Source organism: Myxocyprinus asiaticus, chromosome 29 (genome assembly GCF_019703515.2).
Source record: "Myxocyprinus asiaticus isolate MX2 ecotype Aquarium Trade chromosome 29, UBuf_Myxa_2, whole genome shotgun sequence".
Taxonomy (NCBI): Eukaryota; Metazoa; Chordata; class Actinopteri; order Cypriniformes; family Catostomidae; genus Myxocyprinus; species Myxocyprinus asiaticus.
The window spans coordinates 45,222,874-45,242,685 of record NC_059372.1 but is presented as its reverse complement, the minus strand read 5'-3'; the positions used below and the strand labels follow the sequence as shown (position 1 = coordinate 45,242,685).

General features: G+C 37.4%; 2 protein-coding genes across 2 annotated transcripts in view; both read left to right on the top strand.

Moving 5' to 3' along the window:
• Nucleotides 1-9,443, top strand: part of LOC127419663 (neural cell adhesion molecule L1.1-like) — a 165,426-nt gene extending 155,983 nt beyond the window's left edge. Inside the window, exon 28 of the mRNA XM_051661231.1 lies at nt 5,038-9,443. Within this exon, the coding sequence (XP_051517191.1) occupies nt 5,038-5,305 (268 nt within the window). The 3' untranslated portion in view covers nt 5,306-9,443. The remainder of the gene's footprint in view (nt 1-5,037) is intronic.
• A 2,875-nt stretch (nt 9,444-12,318) lies between these two features.
• The window catches only part of smc1al (structural maintenance of chromosomes 1A, like), an 84,961-nt gene continuing 77,467 nt past the window's right edge, over nt 12,319-19,812 (top strand). Inside the window, exons 1-2 of the mRNA XM_051661232.1 lie at nt 12,319-12,723; nt 13,400-13,588. Coding sequence (XP_051517192.1) covers nt 12,615-12,723; nt 13,400-13,588 — 298 coding nt within the window. The 5' untranslated portion in view covers nt 12,319-12,614. The remainder of the gene's footprint in view (nt 12,724-13,399; nt 13,589-19,812) is intronic.

The following is a 19,812-nucleotide window of genomic DNA, read 5'->3' as shown; positions in this document are numbered from 1 at the left end:
CAGGTGGAAGCAACCAATGAGCCAAATGTCTAAGACTGAATGCATAATAATAAACAAAATCTTGGGTAGGCCTAACCCACCTTTGTCAATCGGCCTATGTAACTTATTGAAATTTAACCTGGGATGTTTACCGTTCCAAATTAAGGACTTCGCTATGCTATCAAATTGCTTGAAATAAGAGAGGGGGACATCTACAGGGAGAGATTGTAGCAGGTAGTTAAATTTTGGAATACAATTCATTTTAATAACATTAACCTTCCCAATCATCGATAAGTGTAATGAAGCCCACCTGTCCACATATTCGAAAAACTTTTTATTAAGGGATCAATATTAACTCTGACTAAATCAGACAAATTTGCTGGGAATAAAATTCCCAAATACTTAATTCCCTGTTTGGGCCACTGGAAGGCACCCGGATGGAAGGCCGTTACTGGACAGTACGCTGTCAAAGCCAAAGCTTTGGATTTAGACCAATTGACTTTGTATCCTGAGAATTTGGAAAAGGAATTAATAATTCTGTGGAGGCAAGGCATAGATCTAGTAGGGTCAGAGACGAATAATAAAGTATCATCTGCATAAAGCAGAAGCTTATGCACCACACCTCCCGCCGTCACCCCTGGAAAATCATCCTCCTTTCTTATTGCGGCTGCTAATGGTTCCAGGGCAAGACAGAACAATAATGGGGAAAGAGGGCAACCCTGCCGGGTGCCCCTATCCAGAGTAAAATAATCTGAAATTAACCCATTTGTTTGCACCGCTACTACAGGGTGTCTATAAAGTAACTTAATCCAACCAATAAATGTACTCCCGAACCCATACCTTTCCAAAATCTTAAAAAGATAATCCCATTCTACCATATCAAATCCCTTTTCGGCGTCAAGTGAGATGGCAGGGACCGGAGACTGATCATTTGCTACTGACCTCATGATATTGATGAGACACCTAATATTATCAGAAGAGCTACGGCCTCGAATAAACCCCACCTGATCTATATGTATAAGTGATGTCATAACTTTACTTAATCGATTAGCCAGAATTTTGGACAAAATTCTTACATCTAACTGGATCAGGGAAATTGGGCAGTAACTTTTACACTCACTTGGATCTTTGTCCTTTTTTAGAATCAGACTGATCCAGGCTTGTGTCATGGTTGGAGGAAGCTTTCCGTTCTTTAATGATTCCGTATAAACTTCTAACAAAAGTGGAGCCAGTTCTGTAGCATAAGATTTGAAAAACTCAGAGGAAAATCCGCCAGTAGGCAAGGCCTTAATTACCTCATCAAGCTCCTCCAAGGTTATCTCAGAATCAAGAGAATTTTTTTGCACAATCGTCAGTTTAGGGAGATCTAATGGTTCCACAAAGTTCCTAATATCTTCATCAGTGGATGAAGACGTGGAACTATAGAGATCAAAATAGAATTCTTTAAAAGCATTATTAATATCAATGGCTGAGGTAAATATTTCACCACCAGCAGATTTCACTGAGGGAATGGTAGAAAAAGACTCTCTCTGCTTTATATATCTAGCCAAAAGTTTTCCTGCTTTGTCACCCGACTTAAAGTATGACTGTCTTGCCCTGAATAACCAAAACTCCACTTTCCGTGACAAAATAGTATTATATCTATATTTCAATCGGATAAATTCTCTGAGGCCATCAGATGACATACGGCGCTTCAGCTCTGCCTCGGCACTTTTAATATTTCCTTCCAACTCCACAAGTTCTTGTACTTTGGATTTTTAATGAATGAGGCATACTGTATGATCCGACCCCTAAGAACCACCTTAAGTGCCTCCCAAGCCACGCCCACAGAGGATACTGAGGACCAGTTGGTCTCCATATAAACATTGATTTCAGTCTTTAACATTTGTTGGAAATCAGGATTTTGCAAAAGGGATACATTAAAGCGCCAACTATATGATTTATTTTTCTCTGTATATGGCAACACTTCTAAACTCACCAGACCATGATCTGAGACTAAGATATTTCCAATTGAGCAATCAACAACAGATGAAATAAGGGATTTGGATATAAAAAAAAAAATCTATTCTAGAATAAATCTTATGGACTGATGAAAAAAATGTATAGTCCCTACCGGATGGGTTCAAAAGTCTCCAAATATCTGTAAGACCAAGATTTTTACACATCCTGTGAGTGTCAGTGCTGCTCTAGGGGGCTTACACACTTTTGTTTCACTATGATCAAGGACTGAGTCCATCAAAAGATTAAAGTCTCCTCCCAATATTATATCATGAGGGGTGCCAGCTGCTTGCAACATCCCTTCAAGATCTATAAAAAAGCCCTGATCATCAGCGTTAGGTCCGTAAATATTAGCCAAAATCAACCTTTGCCCTTGAATTTCAGCTAAAACAATAATGACTCTTCCTAATTTATCTTTAATCTATTTGAGAAATTTGAATTGTAAATGTTTATTTACCAATATAATGACTCCCTTGCTCTTACTTGAGCCAGCACTAAAAAAAACATGTCCACCCCATATCTTCAAAAAAATTTTTGAAGCCACTGCGATATCACCAAATTTTTCATCTTCCTGCGTGGAGAGATGTGTTTCTTGAAGAAACACTATATCATATTTCTTACGTTTAAGAAAAGTAATAACCTTCCTTCTTTTTATGTGGTGCCCCAACCCATTCACATTCCACGTGGAGAGAGATAGTACACTCATATTAACATTTGACATTTTGATATAGTAGAAAAAATAAAATGTGTGTCAAAAACAAAATTATACAGACCACATTCCCCATTAGTGAAACAGTCAAACCCCAAACATCCCCCCGAACAAAACAAACGCACGACAGCGCCAACCAGCGACAATCCCTCTAAACTCAAAAGGTCCATGAATGCCCACGAGCCCCCAAGACAACTTTGCCTTCGGATTGCTCAATTTTGCCTCACAAATTTGTGAGGCAAAATTACATAACAGAAAATAATTTGTAAAATAAGCCCAGTCAATAGGAAGAATGAACACAAAGGACATGTAGATTCATTCACAGAACTGTCTCAAAGGCGTGATCTTCCACAAAACAAATTCCAGCTGAAACAAAACCGTTCAGTTTCCTCTGTCAGACAAACAAATGATCAGTGAGCTGGCTGTTATGAGTTCAACGGATGATGTAATCATTCCAATGTCCCGTAAAAATACTCAACAAAACAAGCCACAGCCAGCAGGAGGAATAAGCACAAAGAACGAACAGATTAATCCACAGAGTGTTATTCAACAGAACAAGCTTCAGCCGCTAGGTGGAACCAATACAAAAAGAAACAAAACCGGCATACTGGTTCCCGGGTGATCGAGTCAATTCACTCAGAGGCCACATAAACGTATATACTATGACTTACACAATCCGTCAACTTTATAAAAGACATCCTTTGTGTGAGCATGTAGATATTCTGCGGTCATCCGCAGTGTCCACCCCCAAACCGGCCTGGAACTTCAATGCAAAAGTATTCCTTCATCAATGCAAAAGTCTCTTCAAGGAAAAGTGTTAAAGTCACAAAACAAGCTCCAGCTGCTCGGTGGAGCCAACACAGTTTACTCAGCCATTGATTCAATAAAAGACATTGCCTGATTGAGACATATAAATACTTTGTGACTGACCTTCGTTTCTATTCTCAGTTTGGCCAGGAACATCAGAGCAAACTGAAAAAAAATCAGTAAGAGTTTCTTGTGTACCTTGAACCAATCGCATTTCTCTCTTGTCGAACTTGCAAAGTCCGGGAACAAGAAAATATGGTTCTTCCAAGAAAGCTTCCCTTTGCTCCTCGCCTGGCGCAACACAAGATCTTTATCGGATGATCTCAGAAATCTGGCCAGAATCGATCGGGGCCTGTCTCCCTCAGCAAATCTGTGAGCTGGGACTCTGTGAGCTTGCTCGATTTCCAGTTTATGGCCTGTTATGTCGAGCAGACTCGGGGAAAAGCTCCTCTAGAAATTTCACCATATCTCTGCCCTCCTAATGCTCAGGAATTCCAACAATTCGAACGTTATTCCTGCAGCTTCTATTCTCAAGATCTTCAAGCTTTTCAAGAACACGTTCCAAATCAACTTTGGTCACGGGCGGATTAGCGGTTAATTCCCTCTCTGAAGACTCCAAATAATCGATTCGTTTCTCAGCATCCGACACTCTTGTAACTATCTCAGAGAATTTTATTTCCATCGCCATAATTGATCGAAGTATTACAACGAGATCCTCCAAGTCAGCAAGAACCTTCGTCAACATCACCGACATGTTGGACAACTGACGCTAGATCACCTCTCCCGCCGCGCCATCCAAATCGAGTCCCCTGTCAGGGCTTTCATCCTGAACACGTAAGTGTCCAGAGCCTGAGGATTTTGACTTCTTTGCCATGTTTTGCCTCAAAGTGCAAATGTGTAACTGGGTGTATCAAATTTCACCAAATTATAACATGAAAATAATAAAACATTTAGCAAAGTGCGCAGAGCTTGTCGCTCACACGTCTGCTTCTTGCATGGCGTCACATGACCTCCCATAAGTGTCTTTTAATGTCTCCAGAACCCAAGGATTTTGACTTCTTTGCCATGTTTACCTCAAAGAACAAATATGTACTGGGTGTATAGAATCTTACCGGATTATAACATGAAAATAATATAAAAAAACTATTTTAAGCAACATAAATGTAGAAGTGATGGTTTTCTCTGAAAATTTCAGATTCTAAGCTTTCATATGTTACCTCATATGACTGACTTATGTATACGGGGACTTTAACGTTTTAAGCGTAAACTTTTTTCCTGATATAGCGCCCCCCTTTGGGCGGTTCCATAGAGATTAAGGTTTTTTAATATAGTATTACCAATATCTTTTAAATATGTTTAACACAATTCAATTAAATGTAATGCTCCAGTTTTTCCAATTACGGTATAACGAAAATGTTTTGAATACTACATCTTCTGTAGCTGGAAGTGTTTGCGTTCATGTTCTTGTGTATGTTTCAGGCCTTTATTATCATCTAACACCTTTATCCTGATCAACAGTAAACAAAACATTCTCTCTCTTTCAGTGATAATGAGAAGTGCTCCATCAGTCAGCCGTCAATCTGCGGCGAGAGCAAACGCAGCAGCAGCGACAGTCTGGCTGACTACGGAGATAGTGTCGACATCCAGTTCAATGAGGATGGTTCGTTCATCGGCCAGTACAGCGGACACAGGGACCCGCATGTGCAAGGAGGTCACGACAGCTCGGGTGCCACGTCCCCCTTCAACCCCAACATGCCCCCTCCCAGCATCAGCTTCCCCAACTCTGTGACGGGAATACTGGGGCCGAATTAACCAGTCACACACACACATCCATACACACCTGCCTGAGAAACTGAATGACACTGCACCATACTGCCCTCATGGTATTAGACATCAACAAACATCATTCACACATACGTAACAACAAACACACATTGTACACTATCTGACACACACGACTGACACGCAGGACTAATGCTTGTAACATTCCACCCGTGCGTTCTTGAAAACTGTTTACAACCATCGCTCGCATTGCAACACTTTCTCCAAATTTACAGCGTGTGATGTTTGAATTGTTAAATCTCCCTGGCTGGAAATTATTCCAACAAATTATTTTGCTGAAAGTTTGCAGAATACCATTCGATAAGCTGCAGACTTGGCCAGGGAAAACCGTAAGGAAATGTAGGCTTTGTTCACACTGCGCACAAATCTGATTTGATTTCAAATACGTGTTCACGCATACTGTGTCTGAAAGCACTCATAATGAATGCCACATAGTCTACTACATGTGGACAGAGTGAGAGAAAATTAGTGTTATGTTACATATGCAGTGTTGGGTTAGTTACTAATCCACTACAAATTACTAATTACTTCTCTAAAATTGTAATCAGATTACTTTGCTAATTAATTAATTTAAAAAGTAATTACATTACTAATTACATTACTTTTAAGTTACTTTCTTACTCTTCACAGAAATGAGTCAACATAACACATTCCGCTCAACATAATTCAAATTAATTTCTGTATTTCCTCCTCGTCCATTGACGTTTTCAAGTCCTACACACAGCACCTCACATTTTTCCCTTACAATGACAAAAAAAAAAAAAAATGCAAACAGACGTACATATTAACGTTATGCATGTTTTAATTTTATTTCGTTTAATAAAAAAAACTATTGTTCTTTGGGAATATGTGTAACCCAAGTAATTAACTTTAATTGTTACATTACTTCTTTTTTTTTTTTTATCTAAAAAAATTACATTGTAATCAGATCACACCCAGCATTTTATATGCATTGCTTCACGAATAAAGCAAAGACTTTAAATCCGTTCAGACAGTTCAGAATGAATTACATTACCAAAAAAAAATAAAAATAATAATAATTCACATTTTAATTGGATTTCAAATCACAATGTGGTGTGAACTGGATTTGTAAAAATCTGATTTTTTTTTTTTTTGTTTCTTTTGTGCTTTTCAGCCTAGAAAATTTTTTTTTGGATTTGTGCTGAATATGTGCAACAATGTGATTTTTTTTTTTGTTTGTTTGTTTTTTTTTTTTTTTTTTTTGCATGTCTGAACAAAGCTTTCATGTAGAATAAATCTGGTAATTGCGGTGTACCTGTACAGTCACAGGAAACAGTAACATCTTGCAGGCTGAAAGGAGGAAATTGTTTTATGTTTCATTTTCACAAGTTATTTTGTTCTTATTTGCTTTTAAACAATGTTTCAAAAAAAAATTTAACTGTTTTTTGTATTGTTATTTTTACATTTACTTATATTTTTATAGGAAGTACATATCATATATTTTGTTTTATATAATATATATTTTGTTTTATAATCATTTTTACTTTTTATATCATCAGCATTTATTTTAATGTCTTATTTATGTTGACATGCTTTTGTCTTTATATATTCCTTTTTAATACACTCTACATAATACACTATATATGTACGAATATTTATGATTGTTCCACTTGTGTCTTTCTGTCTGAATAATCAACGATTATCTTAAAATCAGGACTCCTACCCAGATATAATTTGTATTGTTGCCCAAGTGTGTCAAGTTTCTTTAAATAATGGTGTTTTTGATGCAACCTGATACGTCAAAGCCATTAAGGACATACAGCCACTGCGATGAAAGACAAATGACGTGATTTTGACACTAACAAATTCTGAAAGTGTTTTTATTCCTAGAATGAACTTCCTGCAGCACTAACAGAATGATGCAATGTAGGCTAGCTGATGTTATGTGCGGTTGTGTCTGTTGTTCTGCTGTATATCGCTGAGGCTGAAACCCCGTCGTGATGCCTTACAGAGTTTGAGAACTCCTGCGCTTGAGTGTCCCGTGAAAAAATTTTTAGGTTACAAACTGGTCATTACAAGGTTATTATGCTATAAATGTGGTTAATGAGGACATTTCTAGTGTCCCCATAATTCAAATCGCTTAAAAAAACATACTAAACGATGTTTTATTGAAAATGTAAAAATGCAAAAAGTTTTTTGTGTGGGCAAGGTTTAGGGGTAGGGTTAGGGTTAGGGGATAGAATCTATAGTTCGTACAGTATAAAAATCATTATGTTTATGTACACCTTAGAATGCCTGTGAACCAATCAGAATCAAGCATTCAAAAGACCCTTGGTATAAACAAAATATTATTTTGTCTTTTTTCTTTTGATTTCGGGGTGAAATATGACCTTGGCCGGACATGTTCTTGACAGGTTTCATGAGATTCATCCTTAGGAATTGACCCAATGACGAATTTAGTATACTTTTAACAGCAAAACAAGAACTGGGCGAGAAAGACGTAATCTAAATAAATTAACAGTTAAATGTACAAAAGAACAAATCAGTGTCTCATATTCTGAATGTAAGTAATCTTTTACCATTATAATTTAGTATTTTAATTAGTTTTAACCTTTAATATCTTTATTACTACAATATTTATACCATATCCTTGCTTTCATGCTCAAATTATAGATTCATTTTCAGAGCAAAATGTTTTTGTTTTCTTCTCTTATTTATGATCACGCTTGAGCTGACCTTTAGATTAGAAACCATTAGACAACAGGTCAGTGGTACAATGCAGTTTTTTTATTGGGTTTTTCTGAATGAAGCTATTGTTATGAATATGTATGAAACATTAAGTGCATTTTAAGCAGTGTCTTCTTTTGGATTGGGAAGCGCATTGATGATGTCATAATTTGCTTACTGATTGGTGAGCTCACAGGTCGATTGGTAATACAATTTCATCATAACCAGCCTATCAGATAATTGTTTGGGTAGAGTGGGAAAATCAAGGTTCCAATACATGCTCAATTAATTTTAGTGTTTTAATATTTATTTTTATTTTAAGGGATAATTCCACCAATAATGAAAATTCAGTGATTTACTCACCCTCATGATGTTTCAAGCTTGTATAACATTTATCCATTGAACAAAATAAATAAATAAATAAATTAAAAAAAATATATATATATATATATATATATATATATATATATATATATATATATATATATATATATATATATATATATATATATATATATATATATATATGTGTTAGGCTGACTAGATGACAGCCTCAGTCACCATTCACTTTCATTGTATGGAAAGAAAGATGCAATGAAAGCAAATGCTTACTACATTCCCTTTTATTTTTTTATTTTTTTATTTTTTTTGGTTCATGGAAGAAAAAAAGTTGTATGAGTGTGAGAAGACATGAGGCTGTCCCTTTAATTCTAATTCTGAAGCAACACTGGCTTCATCATTTTCAGTCAGTAATTGGTCAACTAGATACATTATTTTCAGATTGTTTAATGGTCCTCTCTCTTGCATATTCCATGCTGAATTGTACTGATTCATGCTGGAAAATGCCTGGTTAAAATCAGGTTCATTGTGAACATTCAAACACATATGTATCCTAAATGTAAAAGTATGTAGCCTGTATACATATTTAAATCTATTTAAGAACCTGTGGGTTTTCTTCGCAGGGCTTTGTTAGTATAGCTGTAAAGACCTAAAGCGAGCCCATGCAGTATGCACATGTCACCACCCTTCCCAGTATTTTTGGGATATCTTGATATTTTATGTAACTTTCTTCTTACCTTTGCCTTCTTTTTTTAAGAAAATAAATGCTGAAATGACCATAAAAACTTAGAGTGATATTTTAAAATGGTAACAGCCTCAATGGGCAACATTTGAAGTGTGTCGAGAGATGACAGTCACGATATGTTATATGATTGGGAATATGAGTGGTGAAGTATGGAGCTCGTAAATCTTGGATCATTAGCCCTCGGGCGCAGTGGTATTGTAAACCTGCTTACTGCATCATGTGCTGTATCTAAACACAATGAATAAAATTACATGGATTATGCAGAAGATAATGTGTAATGCTTTTTGACCTTGCTTCACTTTGACCACAAATTATTTTTTTCAATTGAATTAAAAATTTTTCTCTTCTGGTTCATACATCTAACTTAAGTGGGTAGAAAAAGGTATGCTGTCAACTTAACACAATGTTAAGATTTTCCAAATAATACTTTAATCATTACTTTTGTATTAATCGTTGTACCCAGTACAATGACAATATAATAGCCAATTATTTCATTTGGCAAATATTGTCTTTTATTTGAAGGTGCATTCAGTAACTTTTGTCTTTGTGTCATCTTGCACTTACACTGACACCTAGCGGCTTGGATGCAGCATCATATAAAATCAATAGTTTTCAGTTTCTGATGACATTATAGAAATGTAGTATTCATAGTCAGTCATGATTACTTTAATCAATGAGTGAAAGTGTCAAATAACAGGATGGTTACTGAGATTAAGCGAGTAGTATTCAGCTGGTCATGTGATTCTAACATGGCAGCCCCCATGTGCGGACCCTCTCCATGTAGAATAAAACAGCTTTTATAAGGTTACTGATATGACTGGAGTCTTCATTTTAATGTGAGTGCTCATGATTTCCTACATATATTGCATAATTACAATTCATGTCTTTAGGAGTTAAACTTTTTTATTGAGGAAAAAATTACTGAGTGCACCTTTAAATGAAAGTCGGACATAGCTCAAACCTGCACTATGCTTACAATTTTTCTTACATAGTATTGTATAAATGAAATACATTTTTATATAGGTTTTTTATTTTGTACAATTTGTATATTCTAGGAAGGGGTGCCTCACAGGGGATCATCATATTTGGGGGTCTTTTCCATAAAAAAAGTTTGAAAACTCCTGGTCCACACAACTTTGTGTGCTGTATTCAGGGTCATCTTAGGCTAAACAATATACATTTGTGTTAGGAACATACTGAAATTAAAATTATTAGCCTCTTCATAATGATGTTTAGTCACAAAATATGTGCAAACAAATAACATGCATTTGACATCAGTGCTATCGATTTGCCGCAGTCCGTTTCAGAGTTTCAGCAAAGGGGATGATTTTCAGTGAATAACGATGTAAATATCAGTCTGTTTCTCACACTAAGTTATAGTATGACTTCGGAAGACTTAGAATATAGAGAAAGAGATGGACCACTCTTATGATACTTCGTTAGTGCTTTTTTTTTTTTTGGAGGTTGACATGCTGTCCTCGTTCACATAGTGATACTGTCATTCTGTACAATGTAGGTAAAACTTATTTTAAAATAATGCTTAACCACTTCAGAAAAGGGTTAACTATATTCTGTTAATTTCAATCACATTTGGCATTTCATAACATCAAGTATTCTATAAACAAACAAATGAATTTCCATTTGAACATCATTCATAGCAAACCTATTCACCCTACTTAAAGGTGCACTCAGTAATTTTTTTCCTCATTTAAAAAAAATTTACTTTTAAAGAAATTTTTGAAACATCTGTATAAAATTTTTACATATGGAAGGAAGTCACAAGAACTGCATCTAAGTGCGGCGAAACAGTATTTAATAAAATAAACCAAGTACAGAATAACAGGGTAAACACAGGAACAAAAGAAACATCCATGACGTGAAAACACAGGAACAGAGAAAACATACACAATGGGCACTGCTCATACACAGGAGGTCAAAACACATAACAACTGACAAGGACTGAACAGAAATCAGGGCATTATATACACAAAGACTAATGAGTTAATGAAACACAGGTGAGGGCAATCAAGGACAACTGGCAGTGATGAGGGCAGGGAATTATGGGAAATGTAGTCCATGGAAAACAGATGAAAGGCAAACAACAGTGAATCATGACAAAAATCATGACCAATCAAGTGAGATGAAGAGCTCAGTCATATCAGTAACCCTATAAAAGCTATTTTTATTCTACATGGAGCAGGGGCACCTCATGAGGGCAGGCATGTTAGAATCACATGACCAGCTGAATACTACTTGCTTGATCTCAGCAGCTGCCTGCTATTGGACACTTCCATTCATGGATTAAATTAATCCTGTTTTACTGTGCATAGTGAATTTCTACAATGGCACTGATGACTGAAACTATTGTGTTTGAATGATGCATCATACAGGCCACTAAGTGTCAGTGTAAGTCAATGTAAACCATTATGACATACTTCAAAAAATTACTATGTGCACCTTTAAGAAACATTTGCTGAGTTCGGAATTTGTATTTTATGTATTTTGTATTTTATGGGGGCCTTTAGCAAGGACAAAGAGGGGGCTTTTACCCCAAATACTATTCTTTGTATTCACAGACATTTATTGATTTAAAAAAAAAAAAAATTCATTCAAGCACCTTTAACAAAACAGATGACAAATAAGTATGTGTGTTTGTATATATATATATATATATATATATATATATATATATATATATATTGTCTCAGAATAAATGTGATCATTTCAAAAGGTAATAAATGTTAGATCAAATTAGCTCAAAATAAACCTTTACACACCTCATGGATCAGGACATTTTGGCAGTTTTGACATATATATATATATATTTGCTGTGGTAGTTTACGTTACTGTTTAGTGTTTTGGGAGAAAATAAAATTAAAAGTGCCTTTTGCCCCCGGGGGCCTTTAGCCCTGTTGTACTCTAAGCATTGTATGTACCTGTATGCATTAATTTTATGAAATAAAATGAGGAATATTGCGCTAAGTTTCCTCATAGTGGCACTAAATTTAAGGATGATAAAGAAAGGAACACACATACACATATACACACATACAAACAAACTCTCTCTCACACACACGCGCGCGCGCATGGGCGTATAAAATCTCGCGTGCGCCACAGCGCCCCCTGCATGTGTGAAATCTCACGCGATCATTGATTAACGAACCTTTTGACCAGAGACGTTTATGTAAAATCTCGCGAGAAGTGCGATGTTTATGGCTTTGGGATCAGCCATTGCGCGCGCTGCTTCAAGACTTTGCCGTTTGAGTATTTACCTCTATAAGCTTTAGCTGTAATATTACATTATTATTATTATACAAATTAATCATTTCACTTGATGTTTTATTGTGTTGTGAAATGCAGATTATTTGGGAGGGATATTTCTCTTGCCGTTAATCGATGTTAGCGCGCTTGTGCTAACAGCCAGTCAGTGCGTGCTCTGCCCTATATATATATATATATATATATATATATATATATATTCATTTAACTCTGAGTAAATCATTCATCATGGGATATTTAAAGTTAATAGAGATAGAAAACTTCAAATCTTACAAAGGCAGACAGATCATTGGGCCTTTCCACAAGTTTACAGCCATTATTGGGCCGAATGGATCAGGTAAGTGTGTGTTAGCTTGTGATAGCAACACATTTATTCATAATAACAAACGCTACTTATTTATTAATAGCCAATTATTATGTAAAATCAAGTAATCGTCTGCATTTATTATTATAAACACTTTAAAATGTAGGCTAATGATTAATTAATGATTATTGTGCTGAATGGATCCTGTTGGAGTGTTTGTGTGTCATATACACTGGTTTACATGAATCAAGGTTAAAGCTTCAGCAGAGCTGGACTCATTTCATTGAACTGAATCACTTATGTTTATTGAGGTCTTTCAGTAGTAACCCTTACTACATACAGTACACACCTGGGAGAACTGACAGATGCACAAAAGCATGCACTGACAGTGAAATTCAAAGCTATAATATTCCCAGCATCTCGAAGATTATTTACTTAAATGATAATAGTCCCGGATAAGTAATCATTCCAATTATGTAATCACTATGCAGTTACTAGTATTTAGTGTAGCCTGAAATGCTGACATTTGATTTCAATGTTTTTTGTTCTAGATTTTAATGTTTTTGTTTCTCTATGTTAAAGATTTTTTTTTTTTTTTTGCTTTACAGATCTGATATATTTATGATACTACATCTGTCTATAGTTGCTCTACTTTATAAGCTTTTCCATCATGTTTTATGTAGCTAACAAAATATTCTGTTATTCTCAGGCAAGTCAAATCTCATGGACGCCATCAGCTTTGTTCTGGCAGAGAAAACCAGTAATTTGCGTGTGAAAACACTGAAGGATTTGATTCATGGAGCTCCGGTGGGTAAACCTGCAGCGAACCGAGCATTTGTGACCATGGTGTACCAGCTGGACAACGGACAGGATCTGTCCTTCTCCAGAATCATCATAGGTACTGCCATGGGCTTCAGAGCTTCTCCTAACTTGAACAGTTGATTTGTCAGTTAATGGCAGGATTTAGAATCTGGGCCGTATTCACAAAGATTTTTATCTTACCACTAGGAGTTCTCCAAAGAGTTCCTAACTAGGATGTTTTGCTTAAAACCCATTCACAAAACTGCTAAGAGCAAGTTTTACTAAGGAAATCTGAAGATAAGATTAAGGCGGAGTTGAACTTGTTGCCATGAATGACGTCACGTTTTATTAGCGCGCTGTTTTAAATCGCACTCAGTGATTGGTAGATATGGAACCACTATTTGTCAGCTAAGACCGATATATATATATATATATATATACAGGTGCATCTCAATAAATTAGAATGTCGTGGAAAAGTTCATTTATTTCAGTAATTCAACTCAAATTGTGAAACTCGTGTATTAAATAAATTCAATGCACACAGACTGAAGTAGTTTAAGTCTTTGGTTCTTTTAATTGTGATGATTTTGGCTCACATTTAACAAAAACCCACCAATTCACTATCTCAAAAAATTAGAATATGGTGACATGCCAATCAGCTAATCAGCTCAAAACACCTGCAAATGTTTCCTGAGCCTTCAAAATGGTCTCTCAGTTTGGTTCACTAGGCTACACAATCATGGGGAAGACTGCTGATCTGACAGTTGTCCAGAAGACAATCATTGACACCCTTCACAAGGAGGGTAAGCCACAAACATTCATTGCCAAAGAAGCTGGCTGTTCACAGAGTGCTGTATCCAAGCATGTTAACAGAAAGTTGAGTGGAAGGAAAAAGTGTGGAAGAAAAAGATGCACAACCAACCGAGAGAACCGCAGCCTTATGAGGATTGTCAAGCAAAATCGATTCAAGAATTTGGGTGAACTTCACAAGGAATGGGCTGAGGCTGGGGTCAAGGCATCAAGAGCCACCACACACAGACGTGTCAGGGAATTTGGCTACAGTTGTCATATTCCTCTTGTTAAGCCACTCCTGAACCACAGACAACGTCAGAGGCATCTTACCTGGGCTAAGGAGAAGAAGAACTGGACTGTTGCCCAGTGGTCCAAAGTCCTCTTTTCAGATGAGAGCAAGTTTTGTATTTCATTTGGAAACCAAGGTCCTAGAGTCTGGAGGAAGGGTGGAGAAGCTCATAGCCCAAGTTGCTTGAAGTCCAGTGTTAAGTTTCCACAGTCTGTGATGATTTGGGGTGCAATGTCATCTGCTGGTGTTGGTCCATTGTGTTTTTTGAAAACCAAAGTCACTGCACCCGTTTACCAAGAAATTTTGGAGCACTTCATGCTTCCTTCTGCTGACCAGCTTTTTAAAGATGCTGATTTCATTTTCCAGCAGGATTTGGCACCTGCCCACATTGCCAAAAGCACCAAAAGTTGGTTAAATGACCATGGTGTTAGTGTGCTTGACTGGCCAGCAAACTCACCAGACCTGAACCCCATAGAGAATCTGTGGGGTATTGTCAAGAGGAAAATGAGAAACAAGAGACCAAAAAATGCAGATGAGCTGAAGGCCACTGTCAAAGAAACCTGGGCTTCCATACCACCTCAGCAGTGCCACAAACTGATCACCTCCATGCCACGCCGAATTGAGGCAGTAATTAAAGCAAAAGGAGCCCCTACCAAGTATTGAGTACATATACAGTAAATGAACATACTTTCTAGAAGGCCAACAATTCACTAAAAATGTTTTTTTTATTGGTCTTATGATGTATTCTAATTTTTTGAGATAGTGAATTGGTGGGTTTTTGTTAAATGTGAGCCAAAATCATCACAATTAAAAGAACCAAAGACTTAAACTACTTCAGTCTGTGTGCATTGAATTTATTTAATACACGAGTTTCACAATTTGAGTTGAATTACTGAAATAAATGAACTTTTCCACGACATTCTAATTTATTGAGATGCACCTGTATATATATTTTGAATGTGTTGAAACTTGACACCGGGCAACTCACCCTAAAAACGGCACCGTTAGAACGGTTTCATGCTGAAGAGCCGCTTAAAAGTTGTTTTTTTTTCTCTCTCCCGTAAATGAGTGTAAATGCCAGCACCATCATATGTCGAAAGGACTGAAGCCTGTCACGCAAAACATGAGCTCATTGATGTCATTAAATGAGTCTGCTTTTTTATTCCATCAGTTGCTCCTGGTCGGAGTCTTCTGTATATATTTAGTTTATACATAGGGTTACGTCCTACATCAGTTTAACGGTGCAACGCGCAAATATTTAGTAGAGCTTAAATTGTGACTTAGTGCCCATTTACGCCACAACTAGGTTAAGTTGTAACGTACGTATAGCTGGTGCAACCGGCCCCTGATGTTTATTTAGCTATTTATTTTATATTTATTTATTCTTTATTTTAATGGTCAGCATTTGACTGATACTAAACATTCAGTACTGATGTTTATTTAGCTATTTATTGTATTCTTATTTATTATTTATTTAAATGGTCAGCAATTGACATACAGTACTGATGTTTATTAAGCTATTTATTGTATTTTTATTTATTTATTTTCTCAGTGTTCATTTCTAGAATTTGTATTAATATATAATAGTAATAATGTCAAATGTTCTTTGATAAAAAAAATTTGTTTAAGAAAGCAGCCTTCTGAGTACCTTTGCATATATAGAAAAGGTCTGTTTTCATTCCAGCTCAAAAATTAAATATATATCGGTCACCATATCGGTAATCGGTGAATTTTCCCTCTCTAAAATCGGTATCGGTCTCAAAAATCCCATATCGGTCAGGCTCTAAATACTACAATGGAGAACGCCCCACAAAATTGCTTGCCCCGAGGCTGAAGCGCAGTGAGGCTTTTTCCTCAATAACAGCCATTAAAGACAGTGTGGGTGTGCTTCACAGGGCTCCGAGGAGGTGAATGATATATTTAAAAACTTTTGTTCATCTTTACACCTCAGAGTGGGGTATTGAAGAACAACAATGCAATTTCAATTTTTTTTGAAAGAATTGAACCTTCCTCATTTAAATGTTTAGCAGTGTAACCTTCTTGATTGACCAATAACACTGACAGAATTAAAGGAGGCTTTAGAAGTCGGGAAAGACACCTATTGTAGATGGCTTGCCCCCAGAATTGTATCTGTTAATATGGGACTTAATTGGACCCTTACTTCTTAATTCCATTAATTATGCCATAGATACAAACTATACAAAATACAGCCCTTATTTCTTAGATTTTTTTAAAAAAGGGGAAGACCCTCTTATGTTCTAGTTATAGGCCAATTTCACTAATTTGCACAGATACCAAGCTATACGCCAAAGTCTTAGCTTATCATGTTGAACAGGTCGCAGGTCATTTAATTTCTTATGATCAGACAGGCTTTCTCAAGGGGCATTTAGCCTCAGACAATGTAAGGTGTCTTCTTGATGTTATTGAAGCATCCAAGTCAATAAAAGATCCATGTGCAATTTTCTCTCTAGATGCAGAGAAAGCCTTCGGTAGAGTGGAATTATCTGTGGTCTGGTTTGGCTAGACTCAGTTTTGGCTCTCACTTTATCCACATGGTCCAAACACTTAACACTAATTCTTCTGCCTTTGTGTCAACAGAGTTATGCTGCTCTGGCATTTTTCAACTTGGTAGAGGTACGAGACAGGGGTGCCTGTTATCGCCTCTGCTTTTTGCCATTTCTTTAGAGCTGCTGGTGCAAGCAATTTGACAGGATCAAGTAATTTCCCCTGTTACTATATCTAGTTCTAAACATAATATTTCCCTCTTTGCAGATGACATCATATTATATCTATCAAACATTTCTACTTCTGTCCCACTGCCTTAAAGTATTCAGTAATGATTTCAGTAGCATTAGTGTTTACAAAATGAATTGGGAAAAGTCCATCTGAATGCCTTTGTTGGTATCTGTGACTTTGTCTCTGTGCCGCCCACAATTCCAACTAGCAAGTCTCTTATTTAGGAATTCCAAATTTTTTTTTTCTTCACTTCAAGTCAAATCAAATCAAATCAAATCAAATCAAATTTATTGTCACACAGCCATATACACAAGTGCAATGGTGTGTGAAATTCTCGGGTGCAGTTCCAATCAACATAGCAGTCGTGACAGTGATGAGACATATAGCAATTTACAATAACATCAAATTAACACAACACAATTTAAACATCTGTTATACACATAATTACACTCAACAATATACAAATAATAACATACACTGTACAGTATACAATACGCTGTTTTTTTTTTTTTTACTATATAGATACACATTATTCAATAAAAATTAAAATATATATATATATTAAAAAAAAAGGATATATATATATATATATATAGAATGTACAGTATTGTACTGTATTGACATTCAGGCTGTCGGTTGATAGTCAGTTGTTAAGAGAGACATAATATAATAATAATATAATTTATGACAGTCGGTGTGAGATATAAGAGTAAGGGTAATAAAGTGCGGTGCTGATGTATATTGATCATGAGAGATCAAGAGTTCAGAAGTCTGATTGCTTGGGGGAAGAAGCTATCATGGAGTCAGCTGGTGCGGGTCCTGATGCTGCGATACTGCCTACCTGATGGTAGCAGTGAGAACAGCCCATGGCTCGGGTGGCTGGAGTCTCTGATGATCCTCCGAGCTTTTTTCACACACCGCCTTTTATATATTTCCTGGAGGGAGGGAAGCTCACCTCCGATGATGTGTTTGGCAGTTCGCACCACCCTTTGCAGGGCTTTGCGGTTGTGGGCGGTGCTATTGCCGTACCAGGCGGAGATACAGCCAGTCAGGATGCTCTCCACAGTGCAGGTGTAGAACCGTGTGAGGATGTGGCGGTTCATTCCAAACTTCCTCAGCTGTCTCAGGAAGAAGAGGTGCTGATGAGCCTTCTTCACAACGACTTCAGTGTGGACGGACCATGTGAGTTCCTCAGTGATGTGGACACCCAGGAACTTGAAGCTGCTGACTCTCTCCACCGGTGCTCCATTGATGGTGATGGGACTGTGTTCTCTGTCTTTTCTTCTGAAGTCCACCACAAGCTCCTTTGTCTTACTGACGTTGAGGGAGAGGTTGTGCTCCTGACACCAGTGTGTCAGAGTGTGCACCTCCTCTCTGTAGGCTGTTTCATCATTGTCAGTGATCAGACCTACCACCGTCGTGTCATCAGCAAACTTAATGATGGCATTGGAGCTATGTGTTGCCACACAGTCATGTGTGTACAAGGAATACAGTAGTGGGCTGAGAACACAGCCCTGTGGGGCTCCAGTGTTGAGGATCAGCGATGAGGAGATGTTGCTGCCTATTCTAACCACCTGGCGTCTGCTTGACAGGAAGTCCAGGATCCAGCTGCACAGCGAGCTGTTTAAGCCCAGAGCCCGGAGTTTCTCATCTAGCTTGGAGGGCACTATGGTGTTGAATGCTGAGCTGTAGTCTACAAACAGCATTCTCACATAAGTGTTCTTTTTTTCCAGGTGGGAGAGAGCAGTGTGTATTGTAGATGCAATGGCATCATCAGTGGAGCGGTTGTTGCGGTAAGCAAACTGCAGCGGGTCAAGATTGAGTGGCAAGACAGAGCAGATGTAATCTCTGATTAGTCTCTCAAAACATTTGCTGATGATGGGGGTCAGAGCAACAGGACGCCAGTCATTTAAACAAGTTATTTTTGATTGTTTTGGAACAGGCACAATGGTGGATGTTTTAAAGCATGTGGGGACTACAGACAAAGAGAGGGAAAGGTTGAAAATGTCCGTAAAAACACCAGCCAGCTGGTTCGCGCACGCTCTGATGACGCGGCCCGGAATGCCGTCGGAAGGATCGGGTTACATCTGCTACAGAGACGGAGAGTGAACTAACCTCTGTAGCTTCAGCCGTGAGAGCTCTCTCCACGAGGGCGGTGTTCTTTCCCTCGAAACGAGCATAAAAAGTATTTAGCTCATCCGGTAGAGAGGCAGCGGTGTTCATGGCGGAGTTTTTATTCCCTTTAAAGTCCGTGATGATGTTAATTCCCTGCCACATGCTTCTAGAGTTGGTGGTGTTAAACTGTCCTTCAATCTTGCTCCTGTACTGGCGTTTTGCTGTTTTGATAGTTTTTCGGAGGGCATAACTGGCTTGTTTATGCTCCTCTGCGTTCCCGGAATTAAAAGCAGAGGTCCGCACATTAAGTGCCGCGCGAACATCGCTATTGATCCACGGCTTCTGATTCGGATAGATTCGTACAGTTCTGGTCAGAATCACTTCCTCTA